Source organism: Nothoprocta perdicaria, unplaced genomic scaffold, assembly GCF_003342845.1.
Source record: "Nothoprocta perdicaria isolate Ctin4 unplaced genomic scaffold, notPer1 scaffold_10, whole genome shotgun sequence".
Taxonomy (NCBI): domain Eukaryota; kingdom Metazoa; phylum Chordata; class Aves; order Tinamiformes; family Tinamidae; genus Nothoprocta; species Nothoprocta perdicaria.
The window spans coordinates 1,483,438-1,499,906 of record NW_020454094.1 but is presented as its reverse complement, the minus strand read 5'-3'; the positions used below and the strand labels follow the sequence as shown (position 1 = coordinate 1,499,906).

Below are 16,469 nucleotides of genomic sequence, written 5' to 3'. Positions count from 1 at the left end.
GGTGGCTAATCTGGATTTAAGAAACCCCAGCCTGCCCTTGCTCAAGCAAGCAGAAGTGCTGTGCCAAGCCCAGAAGAAGCAGGCAATGGCAGCCTCTTAATTCTTATTATTTGTTTTATTACTTTTAGTCTTTATAGTAATAAGACTTTAGTCTTATTACTTTTTCTTTTAGCTTTCTTTTAGCTGCTGCTTTTTCTGTGTATCTTCATTAGGGATAGCAATGTTGTCTCTTCCTCACATTCATGTCAGCTGAAAGCTGTGAAAAAATGTGGAGAGCTCAGGGCTTCTTTTTTTCTGCCCGTCTTCTATGGTTTAAAGCAAATAAAATCCCCCTGTGTGATGGCATGTGCTCTAAGTGACCCTACCTGAGTAGATCTCCAGATGTTCTCCAGAGGTTCCTTCCAACCTCAGCCCACCAGCACTCTCCTCCAAGTGACACACACCTACCAGGAACCTAACGTGGTCTTCAGCATCTCCCAGATATTTTCAGAAACATATTAAAGGCTGAAAAGCACTAAAATACTCATCACCATTGAAGAACAGTAGTTATGGAGCAGATCATCTGGGAGCTTCGAAGGAGGAGCGATGTTTGGGACACTGAGTTTGCACAGCCATGGCGTTGTCCTACCAAGATGACAAGCCTGGGATCATTCCCTATTCTGCGAAATGCGTCTTACCCAAGTCCCACAACCCGCCCTTGGCAGAGCTCAGGCAACATCCTCACACGCAGCCTGCGCTCGAGGTTTTTCCACTTTGTTCCTCAGCTAAGCAGCAGATACTACTCAGGGTCAGAAACGCTCCATGAGCCGCTGTTATGCAACGGAAAGCAGCTTTTATTTTAGGGAATGTTTTGATGTTATTACTCATTACTTTTTCAGGAGAAAAAGTTACTATTTCCCACAAACACAGTCATCCTAAATTACCTTGCTCACTACCACCCTTGTCATGCTTTAGAACGATTATTTTATTGACTTCAGACAAACACTCAGCAGCCTCACGTTTGCTGGGAAAAGTGATACAGATTTGATTTAGTGATTCATGCTAGCATACTCACAGTTGTGCAATATTTTTCCATCTTCAAAACCAACATGATATATTTTTCTAAAGTCCCAATCCCTCAAGTCACACAGTAATTAAATTTACATTGTCTTCAATTTATTTGGAAATTAACCTCATTCCCACAGAGAAAAGAGGTTGTGCTTTACCTCCCACTCAGTTTTATACGCCTTACTGCCTTGTGCAATTCTCCCTGCCTCTATCAAATGCTCACCCTGCGTGAGCAGGGGGGTTGGACTCGATGACCTCTGAGGTCCCTTCCAACCTTCGGCATTCTGTGATTCTGTGAAATGAGAAATTCCTGAAAAATGCACCCCAAAAATGTTCTTTTAACAGGCAAATCCTATGATGGTCCAGGTCATGCTGTGTCTTTCCCAAGGCCAAGAGAACACTTCCAGGAATAAAATTAGCCTGGTGATAAAGCAAGCTCATCAGTTTGACTTTATGCAGCACAAAAAGAAAGTGCAACTTTGCTGGATCCTTTGGGATATCATTGCTCCTCTTTCCTGGTAAAGAAATGGAGAGAGTTGGATCGGGGGGGCAAACATAACCAATGTTAAAACGGGATATACAGACTGCCACATAGAATATACATGTACCAATGTACATCTGGAGTTAAACTCATCTAGGGGACAACAAAAGGCATGTGAAAATCAGTTTCCATGAACCTGCAGGAGTAATCTGGATTAATCTGTGGCCAAAACTATTCTAGGTACTAAATCAATGTGCAGAAGGCAATCACCTATACCAGTAGTATAGGGGCTCTCAGAGAAATCAAGGCCATAGTCATAATGGTTTCAAATTCAGCCAAGCTGTACATATTCGGATTATAATCAATACACTTAATTACAGGAATGTAGTCAAACAAGATGATGGGTGAATATCTTCTGCAAGTCCCAAACTCCACCGTGGAGCGCTTGCACATCTACATTGACTAGTATTCAAAATAAAACTGCTCTTGAAGCCAGAGAGCTACCTCAGCAGGCTCAGCAAGCTCCCACTGCAGGCAGGGCGCTCGGCAGGGCCACGTGCCACCAACCCCACGCCAGAGCACGCAAGGGAGGTGATGCTGGGTGCCAGGCACCCATAGATACCCACAGATACGGATTTAAAACAACAACGTACACGAGACACGAACCATCAACTGAAACTTTCAAAGCTTCTTTCATTTACGCACAAGTATTAAGCTAGTTTTCAGCTAGGCTGGTGCCCCAGAAAACGTTTCCAGCATTTAGAAAAGCCAAATGCTAATCGCTGTCCTGGAGGTTATACTGGGGCTGCAGGATTAGTCATCGTTGGAAACCAGTCGTGGTTGTTCTTATTTTCCTCTCCCACTGCTTTTTCTGATCCGCAGCTGATGCAGTGGGAGCATTCGCAATGTTTTCTCACAAATTCAGCTTATAAACACGAAAGAACAAAAACACTTAAGAATAGCTCACAGCTCTCTACTACATCCTGCAGTAGGGTAGGGACCCACAGCCTCTTTAGACAACTTAAATCAATCCTTTAAAGGATTAGGATGAAAAAGTTGCCATTTTTCTCCCATTTTTCCCCCACCTCTGCATTTCTTAGTCAAACAGGCCGTGGTCAGAAATGGCGATACCAAAAAGTAAGAAAAAGTTGAGGTTCTCATAATCTGATGTCCTAATTAGAAACTAGGAACAGAAAACGAGCAGAGGAAACGGTTCCTTCAATGACCTACTGATTCTGCAGATCCGGCATGTTCTGGCTAATTTAGGTAAGGCTCAATGAAGCTGGATGCCAGGTCCCCAATCTTTAAGCCAAATGCTGATGTTTCATGGGTCGCTTGACCAGCTCCTCTGCTCCGGGCAGCCCAGAGTTGGGGGTCCCTCCTGTGGGGGGCAGTCACAAACACCACGTGAAATCTGCATGGCTGAAGGATCACCCAGAGCCTCCGTGGAAGAGCCACCACAAGGGTGAAACTGCTAATCGCTTATAGCGTCAATAAAACAGTAAGCATTGAAGAAGGGGCATTGCCAGACTCCAGAGCTAGGAATAATTAGGAAAAGGAAAACCCTCAAGTATTTTCAACTAAGCAGATCCATTCTGTTGCTCCAGTGTAGGACCTATCACACCATCTGCATTAAAACGTCGGGTTTTACTGTACAAGGTCTATCTTCTGGATACAGGCAGGTACTATCAAACCAACATGCCATTAGACATCCCCAAACCAGGTTCAGCACCTGCAGAACCACCAGATGTGCTTGCAGAAATCAGCCCCCAACAGCGACCTCCACACATCACACCCCACAAAAAAGACCCATCAACTGAATCACATTCCAAATGGAAGTCCCTATCATGTTAAGATAGGGCTGATGGGTTTTTAAGGTGCACTATTCATCGTTGACCGTATCTCTGGAAGATGTAAATATTCCATACTATTTAAATGGAAATATAGGTATACATTTTGATATGTAACTTCAGGCACTCTGTTTGGAACATCTTAATCACAATTAATAACATACATTCTAGCAGTAGCCAACCGTTTCCACTGGTTCCACCAGAGATCCCAGATAAGACCTGGAATCACAGCTATAGCCTGTCCATTTACAAGCTGCCATGATACGGAGGACTTCTGTATAAGTCATCATGCAGCTTCAGTGAGAATCTGTCCTTTAATTTAACAAATTGTAAGATGTTCTGAATCAGCAGCATATGTTTGCTATTTTCTAAGTGAACTTCTTTCTATATTTAGGCAATAACTACACAGTTTCCTAAGTGGCCTTCACTAGCCAAACTTCATATCACCTTGCCTGGAAAAGCTAAAACCGACAAGAACATCATCTAGGTGAGCAACACAGGGAATCCTTGTCATATCGTCAATATGTTCATTGTCAATACTACAACGACATATCAGATCTGAACTACTAAATGCAATATTTAAGTAAGGTTTTTGGTGTCTCAACAGAGGAGCAGCTCATACGACCATAAATCCTTTCTGATTTCCCAAACCTATTTAACTGCATTTGGTCCCACATGAATTTTATTAGCATTCTCCCAAACTCTTTAGGCAAGCTCTAGAACATTCCTCTTTTTCTTCCCAAAACAATAGCTTATTTACATATTTACAGAAGAATAATACCCCCCTTCCCCTGCAAATCCTGATTAGCTGCCAGACATTACGCACTACGTATGAACGCAACCCCCCGGTCTCCGAGCAAACTGCTATGATGGAAATGTGTGAAAGTCGTTTTGTTCCAATTCTGCCTCCTGGGAATGCAGGCTCATAAGCATTCAATTAAAAACAATTTTGTCTGATCAAGATGTGTTGTAGTTTCACATGCTAATGTGGCAGAATGTGTCTAGATCATGTCTGTGATAATTTATTTTCTTTTTTTTTCCCTTTTTTTTTTTTTTTAAACAGAGTAGGCTATTATATATAGGGGAAAAAAAAGGTAGCTCTTGCAATTTCTTCCCTTTCAATTACTTTTTTTTTCTGCATGAGAATGTGATGTTTGGACAGCCTGTGCTGTTTTGCTCTATTTGGGTCAGATCACCTGGGGGATAGTGCCTGGGAAGATAATATTTGGCTTAACAGGAAAAACTCTAACCCCAAATGTCTTTTAAAGAAAGCTGCAGGGCAAACAAACCAACAAGCTGCTCTGTGGCCATGTGCCTGCAACGCTGCTTGCTAAGCCAGAAGGAGCCCCTTTGACCAGCCCGTTTGACACAAGCCATAGGAATTCCCTCAACTCCTGCCTCCCGTAAGTGCAATAGCTGTGGCCGAACTTGGCCGTATCTTTTAGGAAAATATGCAATCTCGATCTAAAAATTCCAGTCTTAGGAAATGCAGAACGTTGTTAAACTATTCCAACGATTAATCACCCACTATGTCAAAAGAAGGAACTAGTCTGCATTGGTTTTGCTTCAATTTTCAGCTGTTGCAAGGCACTTTTGCACACTGAAGCACCTCTCACTAGACCCTGCCTTTACCTTCAGCTTCCTGCAACATTTCAGAACAAATTCCTAGCAATGCCCAGGACTTGTCAGAGTAAATGCCACCTATCCCAAAGGCATGGCTGTCTGGAAACACACCTTCCCGACCTGCATCGTGCTCAGATTGCTGCTTTTTGATATCAGCAATCCTTCCTGTTCATTCCTCACTGCTTCCTCCCCACGTTATCCTCAACATATGTTTTAAATAGGTAGGGGCTAAGAAGCAACTCCTAAGGGTTGCCACTGGACAATATCCCCCTTCCTTGATGATCATCCAGTTAAACTGTATTTTGAGACCTACCAGAAAGATATTTTTCACCCACTGAATACCCACAGCATTGATTTTATATCTCACTGGTTTCTTGATCAATATGCTATGCAGCATGAAGACAAATAATTTGTAATAGAATTACTCATAAACAATTCCCCTCTGCCAAGTCTCTCAACATTGAGTGTAAAACGATCCTCCTTTAATTAAGAAAAACCCTTCCACAAAATTACGAACAGCTGATGAAAAATTACAAACAAAAAGCAATAAAACATTAAGCTGTAAGAATTTAGCAGGCCTCTGACAAAAATTGGGAATTGTTTGGGATTTTTTTTTTGAAACTAAAGGAAAAAAAAATGAAAGGATCTGAATTTCAGGGATGCATTTGTGTCTACCACAGCATTTTGGATCTTCGGGAGTTTTTAAGCAAAACACCAGCAATCTGAGCAGCTGAAAGCCAAACTCTGCATGCAGGTGACAGCATTAAGAGCCGTGGCAACCCCTTAGACAAGGCTTAGGTTGGAGGTGGAAATGACATATGGGACTTGGCTCCTCTCTGCTCCAGACAAAGCTGCTCCTGCATATCCCACAGTCCTCCTATCACAGGATAGGCACCCTATGATTCAAGCCACCTCCTGCATTGTACCACACACAAAAGCGACTTTCAAAACAAATTAAACGTTGAATTGGAGCTTGCCGAGCAGAAAGACTTTGCTAATTGTCACAAGAAGGCAGGATCTCCAACATCTATGTGAGAAGCTGGAGGAGTAACAACATACGCTCTGACAGAAAGGAAAACTTCCAAATTTTCCAGATTTCCCAGCCCTTAATTATACACTGCGGTAGCGCCGCGCTAGTGACATTCCTGAACTGGCAGCAGTTCCGGTCTCCTCTGCCTTCTGGCTTGGCACGATGCGGAGCAGAGAGCGGGAAGGGAAGGGCTCTGTGGGACCTGCCCCTTTCATCAATGCCACTTTCAGGGACAAGGTACAGACCCTTACTGAAATGTCTGGCAGCCAGCAAAAAAATGAAAAATAAATAAATAAAAATGTAAAGAAATAAAAAATAAAAAAAATTAAAAATTAAAAATAAAAAAATAAAAATTAAAAAATTAAAAAATTAAAAAATTAAAAAAAATAAAAAATAAAAAATAAGCACCCCACTTTTTCCAGTATTTGCCAAAAAGGAGTATCAAGTTCATTTATTTTAGGGAGGTACTTAAATCTACCAAGACTTCTATCAATTTTGGCACGACAAAAAGAAAGTAAAAAAAAAAGTTTTTAACTGTTAAGTACCATGCCAAAAATAAGTGTTCTTTTCCAGTGATATATGAAGCTATTTCTCTATCGTAAGAGGCACAAACTCTGCTATTTTCATTATTCCACTTCTAATGTTAGTGCAACTACTTACAAAAAGGGAAAGAGCAGCAAACCATGGGTAGGAATATCAAGACTTTAAAACCTTTTAGGGAAGATCCAGCTACTACATCACAAATTATTTTGCTTCTTTACCAGATATTCCTTGAATGATCTTGCAACAAAGCGAAGACTTAAGTAGTTCCTCTATCTGTTGAGCCTAGAGCTTCATTTCTACACTGGTTTGGCCACAGATTCATCTTCAAGATCTCAGTCCCATATTTTCTGGGCTAAGCTATTACCCAGGTAAGGCCGATGAGTTGTTAAAATCTCCTTAAAATCTCGTTTATTTGCACTAGCTTATGGTGAGACTTCTGCATTAACTGCTTAAAAACTGAATGCAAAGGAATGCTCACACCACACAAATCCATTTGAGGCAATTCTGAGTAATTGATGCACTATTCCATTCACAAATCCACCCAAAATTCACTTAAATGGTCAATGATAAATATTCCTGCTCTGTATTTGCCCCCAGCTTCCCTTTGGAGACCGATGCCTAAAAGCACAGGTCAGATGCACAAATCTTCCATCTCCATCTCTGTGACTGCGCTCGGCCGCCTTTCCCGCCCGCTCAATCCACAATCCATATCCTGACACGGGGCATTATTAAGGACATGCAGAATGGGGCATCCAGGCAGAGCTGACATGTTCCTTGGCCTCCGTTTTTGGGGCAAAAAGCAGAACTCAACTGAACCCAGGCAATTGGTCTGTTTGCTCTATTGCTCCCCACCACGTTTACTCGCCTTACCAGTGCAGTGAAACCGTGTTTCTGCTTCCACATGCCCAGTGTCAAGCTGGCTACGAAAATAAAACTGCCCTTAACTTGCTAAACACCCCAAAAGAGACGGGGGCTTGGCAGCCACCCTTGGCTTGCAGGTGAGCAGAGCCAGGTTCAGTATCAAAAAGCATTTCCCAGGATTGACTGAATCCCAAAGAGATTTAGGACAGAAATGGGATGCGATCAGGCATTAAAACCTCGCTGTTCATGTGCAGTTAACTCAGGGTGGAGATTCATCTGTTTACAAGAAAAAAAGATTTTTTTTTTTTTTTTTTTTTTTTGCCAGCTCCATGTATGCCACTACACTGAACTACCTAGACTTAGGTGAGCCTGAACACACTGGAAGGCTTCCCAAATCACTTCCCAAGCCCTACAATTCCAGAACATACCAAAACCTGCTAATAAAAACTGCTCCCTGCGTATTTTCCTGCAGAGCGATTTTCATTTAAAGCACCCTGCATGTAATAATAACCTTCTTTTATCTCATAAAAGCACAGCTTTTAAAGTAAACTAGAGAGATTAAAATCTCCTGGGCTGAAATATTTTCATATATCTCAAGTGATGCACAACTCAAGAATAGTAGCAACAAATTATGGCTTCATTTATGAAAATAAATCTGTGTACTAAGCAATGCTATTTTTCTCACCCCCTTCATTTTTTCTTAGCTGTAAATTGTTTACAATTCTAAGTTGCTGCCTAGGATTTGTATTTAAATAACATTAATTTTGTGAGGAAGATGCTACACAAATTGTACAACGTATGAATCTGGAGCTTCTCCCACCTCCTCACAAAAGGTAATTTAAAAAGATGCAGTCACCCAATTCAGCCATCACTTACTGTCTGCAAGAAAAACCCGACTGTGCTGAGGGCCAATTTAATGGTAATTTCTATTCCCTATGTGTTTTTATATCCCGGGGTAAAACCATACTGCAGGTACGCTCAGCGCCTTCCACCACCTGGACCACATCAAATCCAGCAAAGTCATCCAGGGTGAGCAGTGGGGATGCTAAAAAACCACCCTTGTCGCATGGGGCGTCGCAAGGGTTGGAAGCAAGAGGCTGGAAATGCCCCCTCTGTGACTGGGAGCTGCCTTCTCCTTCGGTTCCTTGCTGCCACCTCTGTGAGACGTGGTCCGAACCACCCATGCCAGCGGCTGCACCACGCAGCTTTCCAAAAGACGGACTATCCCATCTCCTAGGGACGGTCTTGCTAAGTAATGTCGTAGCACTTCCATCACAGAGTGACCAAAACTGTGTGTCAACAAGCTGGAATAACTTAGCCACTCCCTGTACGCCTCCCGTATATCACTCCTACATGAGTAACATTCCTTCTTGAGTGCAAGTTTTATGTTCACTGCCTTCAATATTATTATTATTCTTCACTCTTATTATCCACATTACTCAAGACTTCTGAAATTTTAGCGTTTTCCTTGCTTTAACGCTGACCCCTGCTCCAAATCAACCCGGAAGATGCCTTGGGGACAGCCACATTTTCACCTCCCGGGAGTGCAACTCCCCCTCATTCCGCACTACTATAAAATTTCCTTTGTACAGCAGGAGCTGGTGGGGCTCACAGGCCGTATTTCCTTCCCCCGACAATCAAGCTGGTTTTACTTATGTGCACTGTGTGGTCCGTTCCCATTGTACGCTGGCTTCACTGGGAAGCTCCATTTCCACTCTGGATGCTTTCCATCTTCTGGTCAATTTTGTCATGCAATTTTTTCCTCGCTTCCCTAAAACTTCTAGCATCTTGGTTAGTACATTAAATTATCCACAGCATCAACAGTGAAATAGTAAAAGTTGTGTTTTACTTAAATTTTATGTGAAAGTCTTGCAGAAAACATCTGGGTAATGTAAGTCAAATTCATTTTTAAATGCCTGCTATTTTATGATTTCTGAGCAGCATCTATAATTCTGCAGCAGGAACAGTGACTTTTTAGGGTCATTCTGCGCTGATGGATTCTTACTGCTGTTCTAAATAATCAGCACTGAGAAAGTATATGGTCAAAGAAAAAAAAGGCAGTTCTCAAATTTAAGTATCATAGTACCGTGCCAATTTACTGAATTTGAGGAAAAAAGTTCTATTGCTTCCATTCTTGAAAAGCAACATATATATATAGTGCTACGGAGACACTGGGTGTCAGGGAAGCATCAGAAGACAGCTGATGTCCCTGCACCAACTGCAAGCAAATTGCATTAGTGTCTGCACTGTGCACTTCTTAAGCGACAGCCTGGGGAAAAGGTTAATATGTTTTGATCCCAACACGGAAAGCAGGGAAAACTTCCAAAGGCCACCCACTAATTCCATAGGTTGTGCTCAATCAAAGTATGTAGAATTGAAAAAAAAGAAAAAAAAAAAAAACCCAAATCCCCATTTCTGCTGCATTTTTAGGCCCCCCAACACGGACACCTCCCAGATGCAAAGCGTCCCCTTTGGTGGCTTCGCCTGTGCGCTCCAACATGCAAAGAGCATCCCGGGACATGCAGCATGCAATAGAGGGAGAGCAGAGGTTAATAACCTGGAGGCATAGGACCTGAGAATGTGAGAGCAAGTTAAAGACAAGAGCTCCTCTCCACTGTCACTGAGGCTCGAGAAGCAATGCTGCAGCGTCGAGCAGTGCGAGGGGGGGAAATACAGTTTGTCCAAGACATAGACATATCTCCGCAAGTGGCGGCAGGTATAACTGCAAGACAAGGGTAAAGGGAGAAAAAACAGAGAGAGAGAGAGGTATTTTCCTTTAGGAAAGCCAATGCAATCGAACATCTGTGCGCCAAGAGGCAATGGGAGATGCCTGAATAGGCAACGCGGCAGGTTTTTGGGAAATAAGTTTCAAAGGACAGCGGGAGCTGTTGGCGGGTGGCCGTGCACGGGTCTGGTCAGGACTGCAAGGGGACTGTGCCAAACCTCACCCCTTACGGACACCAGTAACTGCATTTTGTTGTGGTGGTTGGTAGGGTTCAGGAGCATTTCTACATCTCTCAACATACCATGAAAACGTGAACGTACAGGACCTGGTTTAGTTTCCCCTTAAAAATTGGGAATATCCACAAAATTTAACTGACTCATAGAAATGTGACATGTCACTTCAGGGGGAAAAAAACAGTGATACGAAATTAGTGCGTACTGTGAAATGCTCTGCAAGCTACGACCCCCTAGACTGGCCCAGAAGTTAATTCCAGTTCTTAAACCCACGTGCTTGGGCACAACAGAGCAGCAGCGCTTCAGAGCTGGTCAGCTCATTTACAACAAAGCTTTTGCAATCATTTTCATGGAAAAGCTCTGGAGTAACTGCAAAAATATTTAACTTTCATACTGAATACTCTTGAGTAAGAGACCTTCTTGCCACTGACACACAGGATGTCCTCCCACGCACAGTGCAATGGAGAATAAACTAATCAGAGCAGTTGATAGCTAAACAGAGATGCAGTCTATCACAGACAAGGCACATACACCATATAGGCCCAGAGTACATTACAGGTTCTGCATAGAAAATACTTCCCTGCATTATAAAGCAGTGTACATCATGTGCATGGCATATATCAGGTCACATAAGGAGCTCTGCCCAGTGGGACAAATCCTCCAGAAAGTCTCTTGAACAGCCTAATATTTCTGCTAAAAAGCAATCAGTGAAGAAATTTCATGTAATCAGCACAGCTTTCACAATTTGGTACCTCCTGAACGTTGAGCAGTGCTCCACATGCTTGGTAGAATCTTGCTTGTTGAAATACTTTTACGTCATTATGGTTTAAATCCTCTTTTACTGGGGAAGAGAAGCCAAGTCTGGATCCTCCCTTTCCAGGTTATCTCAGTTTTAGAGTAGACTTTCTTAAACCTCTTGGGGTGAGACACCTGCTACAAGCAGCGGCGATGATGCTCTTAGCAGATGCTGCTGCACGCGTTGCAGCCTGGCTTGCTCTCCAGCCTGGACACACACCTGGAGCACTAAGGTAGATCAGCCTGCTAAGGGCAGCACCTCCACCAGTGCAGGGAGTGGAGAAGAAGCAATTCTTGAAACAAAGACTCTTTCAGTGACCTTGGAGTGAGGCCGTGAGTATCTGAGCACTGGTCTGTAACCCCCTCCAGATTCAGAAACTGCCACTTCCTACCTTCATTCCTTCAAACCTGATGCGTCATCTACTCACCCCAACTGTCTGCATTTCATGGGCTGTTATCCACTGTGACCCCTCTGTGGAGCTAAAATGTTCCCGCAGGGGATTAAATTCCTTGTGCACCTTGGGCAAAGATGGGCTATGATTCCTTCATCTGGGGTGCACCCAGTGAAGCCCCAACCCAAGACTTCATCACCACCGTTCTCTTTCTTGGGGTTACTTCAGTAGCTTTCACTCCGAGTTTGATGCAAGTGCTTATATGAAAGCGCTCAAGAACCTTGAGAAACACACAGCCCTTTTTGGCAATTCATTGGCAGAAATCCTAGTTTATCTTTTCCATATATAAGCATTTTTGCTGAATTTATTTTTGACTGATCTTCTCAATCTCTTCTCACAAATCTCACGGATACAAAGTCCCCAAAGCAGACTTGATCCCAGGCACGTGAGGATGGTGATGGGAAGGGCACCCAACAGGAGAAGACACCCAGAAACATCATGGTGGGACAGCTCAGGGGACCGGCTATTACCTCCCTTCCAAGGCTTCAAATAAGGAGGGCAAGATCAGCCCTATATTTAGAGCTGAACTTGTTTACTCGGAGGTCTGACTTTAAACTGCTGCCAACAGTAACCCAATTCCCCAAACCCATCTTTACTATCTCACACCATGGCCACATAACCAGGATAGCTTACCTTGAATTACAGAGGAAGCGTTTTCACTATTAAATAACCCAAGCTAAATCCAAATAAAAACAAGACTTAACTCATTCTCGAGATACATAGATTTAGGTTAATCATAGGTCTTGAGTTTGAAAGAAGACTTATTTTGTATGACAGAAATTAATATTCTGGTAGCTACTACAGCTATAATTAAATATAACTCTTTTTTTTTGTTGTTGTTTCCAGTATTTCAGGCTGAACAGAAGCATCTCCAGATTATATTAAAAAATCTACAGGATTTACAAAAATGTATCTCTCTATACATATACATATGTATACTCTCACCCTCAATGTACCTGCATAGCTGCACTACCACGTGTGAACCATTGGCCTCCTGCAGCTTTCCTGGCTTCCCTGGAGGGTCTGGACGTCCTCCGAGGACCACGCATGAAACACGTGGGACTTTTGCCTTGCTCTGAGAAGAACCCGTGGCTCTGAACTTAGTCCAAGGTTAATTCTTTTCTATGTTGTACAAGATGCATTTTCTTAAACAAGACAATAGCAAGAAGAACATGCGAAGTCGCTTAAAATCTTCATTATCCAACAAGAAAGTAGAGATCTTCTACACTGAAGTCAGCTGAAGTTTTAATATTAAATATATCAAAGACGAACAAAAAGAACCATGCCAAAATCTATTCTAATGGAGAACTGAAGCAAATTGAGGATGAAATAGAAGAGCAGTCAGCTAATAGACAGTATCCACTAACCTCTCAGTAAATTCAGTATACTCTGAAGCCACATACCCAGGATTCAAAAGACAATAAAGTTCTAATATGAATACTTAAGTAACTGTTATTCACAATCTCAGTGCCCACCAAGTTTTAAGAAGGCTGTAAGTCTTTTAACATTATTTAGAAAAGGTATGGTCTTCAGGACATACATGTCACATGTATAATCTCAGAGAACTAGATTAATCTGCAGTCATAAAAAAGCCAATTTTGCTAAGCCTGATTAAATATTTAGATCATATTGTTTCTGTAGCAGAACTTGAAAATACACAAACAGCCTCTTTTGTTGCACTATGACTCTGTGCTGGAAAGCCAGCATAAAATCATTTTTTAAAAAAATAAACTTTATTAAAGTAATAGACTTTAAAATTAAATGTAAAATTTAAATTTAAAGTTTAAATAAAGTTTAGTACATGTTAGCCAGCATCCAAGCTACCTGTAGGCATGTAGGGAGACTAGAACTTGCACTTAACACATCACCTAAAGATGAGGACGGCTGCTTTACTCTCTAAAATATGACTTCCTATTAAAGTTCTTTTATATGGTACAAACAGCACAAATGCAAACGTATCTGCTTTCTTGACAATAGCAAAACATGGCATAATAAATTAGAATTTTGGCCAAAAGTTTTCATTTTCACTCCGTTTATGAGGTACTCTGATGAGCCACAACAGAAACTATCTAGAAGTATTTTTTGTCATTTCTTTTGCTCTGTTTTTTAGGACCAAGAATACTACGAAAAAAATCAACAACCATGAGTCAACAGAAAAGGATCATTTTTTCGGGGCTGGGGGCAAAGGGGTATTGCCACTCAGATCACAGTTAAGCTCTTTTAGATGCTACAAAAGCAAAGTTGGTATTGGGGATGTCGACAGCAAAGCATTTAAATCATCTCCTCCTCTTTTCCTGCCTATTTCAGTTAGAAAGATTTTTCATCTGATGTTAGATGTCCTTGCAGATCTTTAGTCCAACCCTCTGCTCTAAGAGTGTCACCCAGGAGATTACAGCAGGTTGCTCCAGGCTTCAACACCTCCGGGGCAGAGTCTCCAACACCTCTCCAGAGCCCTGCTCCAGTGCTGGACTGTTCTCCAGGGGCAAAAATCACAGAATCATAGAATGGTTAAGGTTGGAAGGGACCTCCTGAGACCATCCAGTCCAACTCCCCCGCACACGCAGGGTCACCTCGAGCATGTGGCACAGGCTGCGTCCAAGCAGCTCTGGAAGATCTCCAGAGAAGGAGACTCCACAACCTCTCTGGGCAGCCTGTTCCAGGACTCTGGTACCCTCACTGTCAAGAAATGTTTCCTTAAGTTCCTGTGGAACTTTGGTGCTTCAGCTTGTGGCCGTTTCCTCTAGTCCTATCGGTGGTCACCACTGAAAAGAGGCGGCCCCCTTCTCCTCACAGCCTCCCTTGAGGAATTTATACACACTGACAAGGTCCCCTCTCAGCCTTCTCTTCTCGAGCTCTCTCAGTCTTAAATGTTCCCCTTGTTTCAAGGCTGAATGTCAAGTGTGTCAACTTCTGACCATTCTCCCTCACCATCCCACCACAGCATCACAGAATGCTTGGAAGGGTTATCATGCCTGGAAGGGATCTCTTCCAAGGAAGATGCTTATACTGTCCAACAGAGTGCTGGCCTTCTGGGCTGCCAGGACACATGCCTGGCTCCTACTCAGCTCTGTGTGTCCCGAAACCCGCCGGAGAGTTTTGCAGAGCTGCCCCCAGTCCGGCAGGCCCACCTCTACCATTACTGTCATTTGTCCCTCTTGACCTTCACGAGTTTCTTGCTGGCCCTTTCTAAGGTCCTTCTGAATGGTGGCCTTGGCCTCCAGCGTATCACCTGCTCTCCTAGAGTTTGGGGTCACCCACAAAGTGACGGAGGAACACTCTGCCTCCCTGCCAGCTCACACACAGATACCCATCAGGACAGGCTGCAGCACAGATCCCTGAGGAACTCCACTTGCAACCAGCTTCCAGGTGGAGTATGAACCATCAACCACCACTCTTTGAACCGGATGATCCAACCAGCGTTTCACCCACTGAGTCCATCTGCCTAGACTATAATTTTTGACTGTGTCAAAAGCCTTATTATAAGCGAGGCAGACAGTTTGCACCACTCCTCCCTTATCCACAGACCATATCATTTATCACTGTAGATCAAGCATAAGTTACTTCTGGTAAGTCTATGATGGTGGCTGTTACCAATCACTTTTTCCTTCTTGCACTCAGAACTGCTTTCCAACAAGTCTTGGCTCTAAGGATATTCCCAAGGGCTCAAGTGAGACAGCCCAGACTTTAGTTTCCCAAATGTCCTTCTTGCTACCTATATTCAGTCATTAGGGACTTTCCTTCAGTGATTTTTCAAAAAAAAATGTCTAAAATTTATATCTTGCCATGGTGTAGGTCAGCTCTCAACACATGTGGATCTTGCGGACTTGTGTGCCTCAATTCTTAGTAATCCCTGACTTGATCCTACTTCACTGGTAGCCCCCATCCTCCTTGATCCTTGCCAAAATTCAGAAGCAACAAATGAACTTTCTAAACACAAAGAAGCAAACTTCACTTTTTCAAGCCTTCTTTTCTGATGCAAGGGAAATAATCAATAAATTTATATCCTGTAGCAGAGTGATGACAGGATTTTTAATTACATTATTGCGGAACAGCAGTGCGGAGGTCATAGGGTTAAAGGTGCCATAAGAGCACAGAGGAGAGAAGCATGGAAATTATCTAAAGAGTTAGGAAGCAATTATTTGTGATAATGCATCACAGACATGAGTTCCCATGCCCTGAAGAAGCAGTCCGTCACAGCACCAGCCAAACGTACACACGAGGCTTACGAGAGCAACATTATCTTTATGCATATTGTGAAGGGCAACAAGGACATGCAAAATAAACCAACTTTGGAGATACCCTAACATACTGGCTAGATTGCAGGTCAAACGATAGATATATGAGCTTCTTATGCAGAGGGGCCAAATTATCTCTGTGCAAATGAAGTTCTGTCAAAAAGAACCAAAGTTTGTGTATTAGAACCCAAGAGAGCTCCCCACAGCTTGTCTGAGCCCTCCTGCTCCCCACGTTGCTGCTCTAATCCGAGCCCAATGGAAACTGTGGCATTTGCAGAAACTCAAGTGCACAATTAACGAGTGAGAGAAACATGTCTCTACACAGCTTCACGGCAAATTTATTTATTCACTGCAGAACTAAGTGTATTTGCTTTACCTAAAAGCCTGTTCTTTCCCAAACTTGCTGAAGGCCATTACCATTAAAAAAGTTGAGTCATTCAACAGTTACAAAGACCCGATGCACATTAGAGCTGTTAAATCCTGATCCTTTTTTTTGTTTGTTTCAGTCTCCATTAAAAGTGCCAGATGTTCTAAAGTGCAATATTCTTCCTGTGAGCCATGCAAATTATGGTAAAAGAACAGGGTGGTGGAAAA

At 42.7% G+C, this 16,469-nt stretch overlaps 1 protein-coding gene across 1 annotated transcript in view; it reads right to left on the bottom strand.

Moving 5' to 3' along the window:
- DYM (dymeclin) overlaps window positions 1-16,469 on the bottom strand; it is a 167,803-nt gene that overhangs the window by 59,457 nt on the left and 91,877 nt on the right. The window contains exon 14 of the mRNA XM_026039349.1: window positions 9,993-10,157. Within this exon, the coding sequence (XP_025895134.1) occupies window positions 9,993-10,157 (165 nt within the window). The remainder of the gene's footprint in view (window positions 1-9,992; window positions 10,158-16,469) is intronic.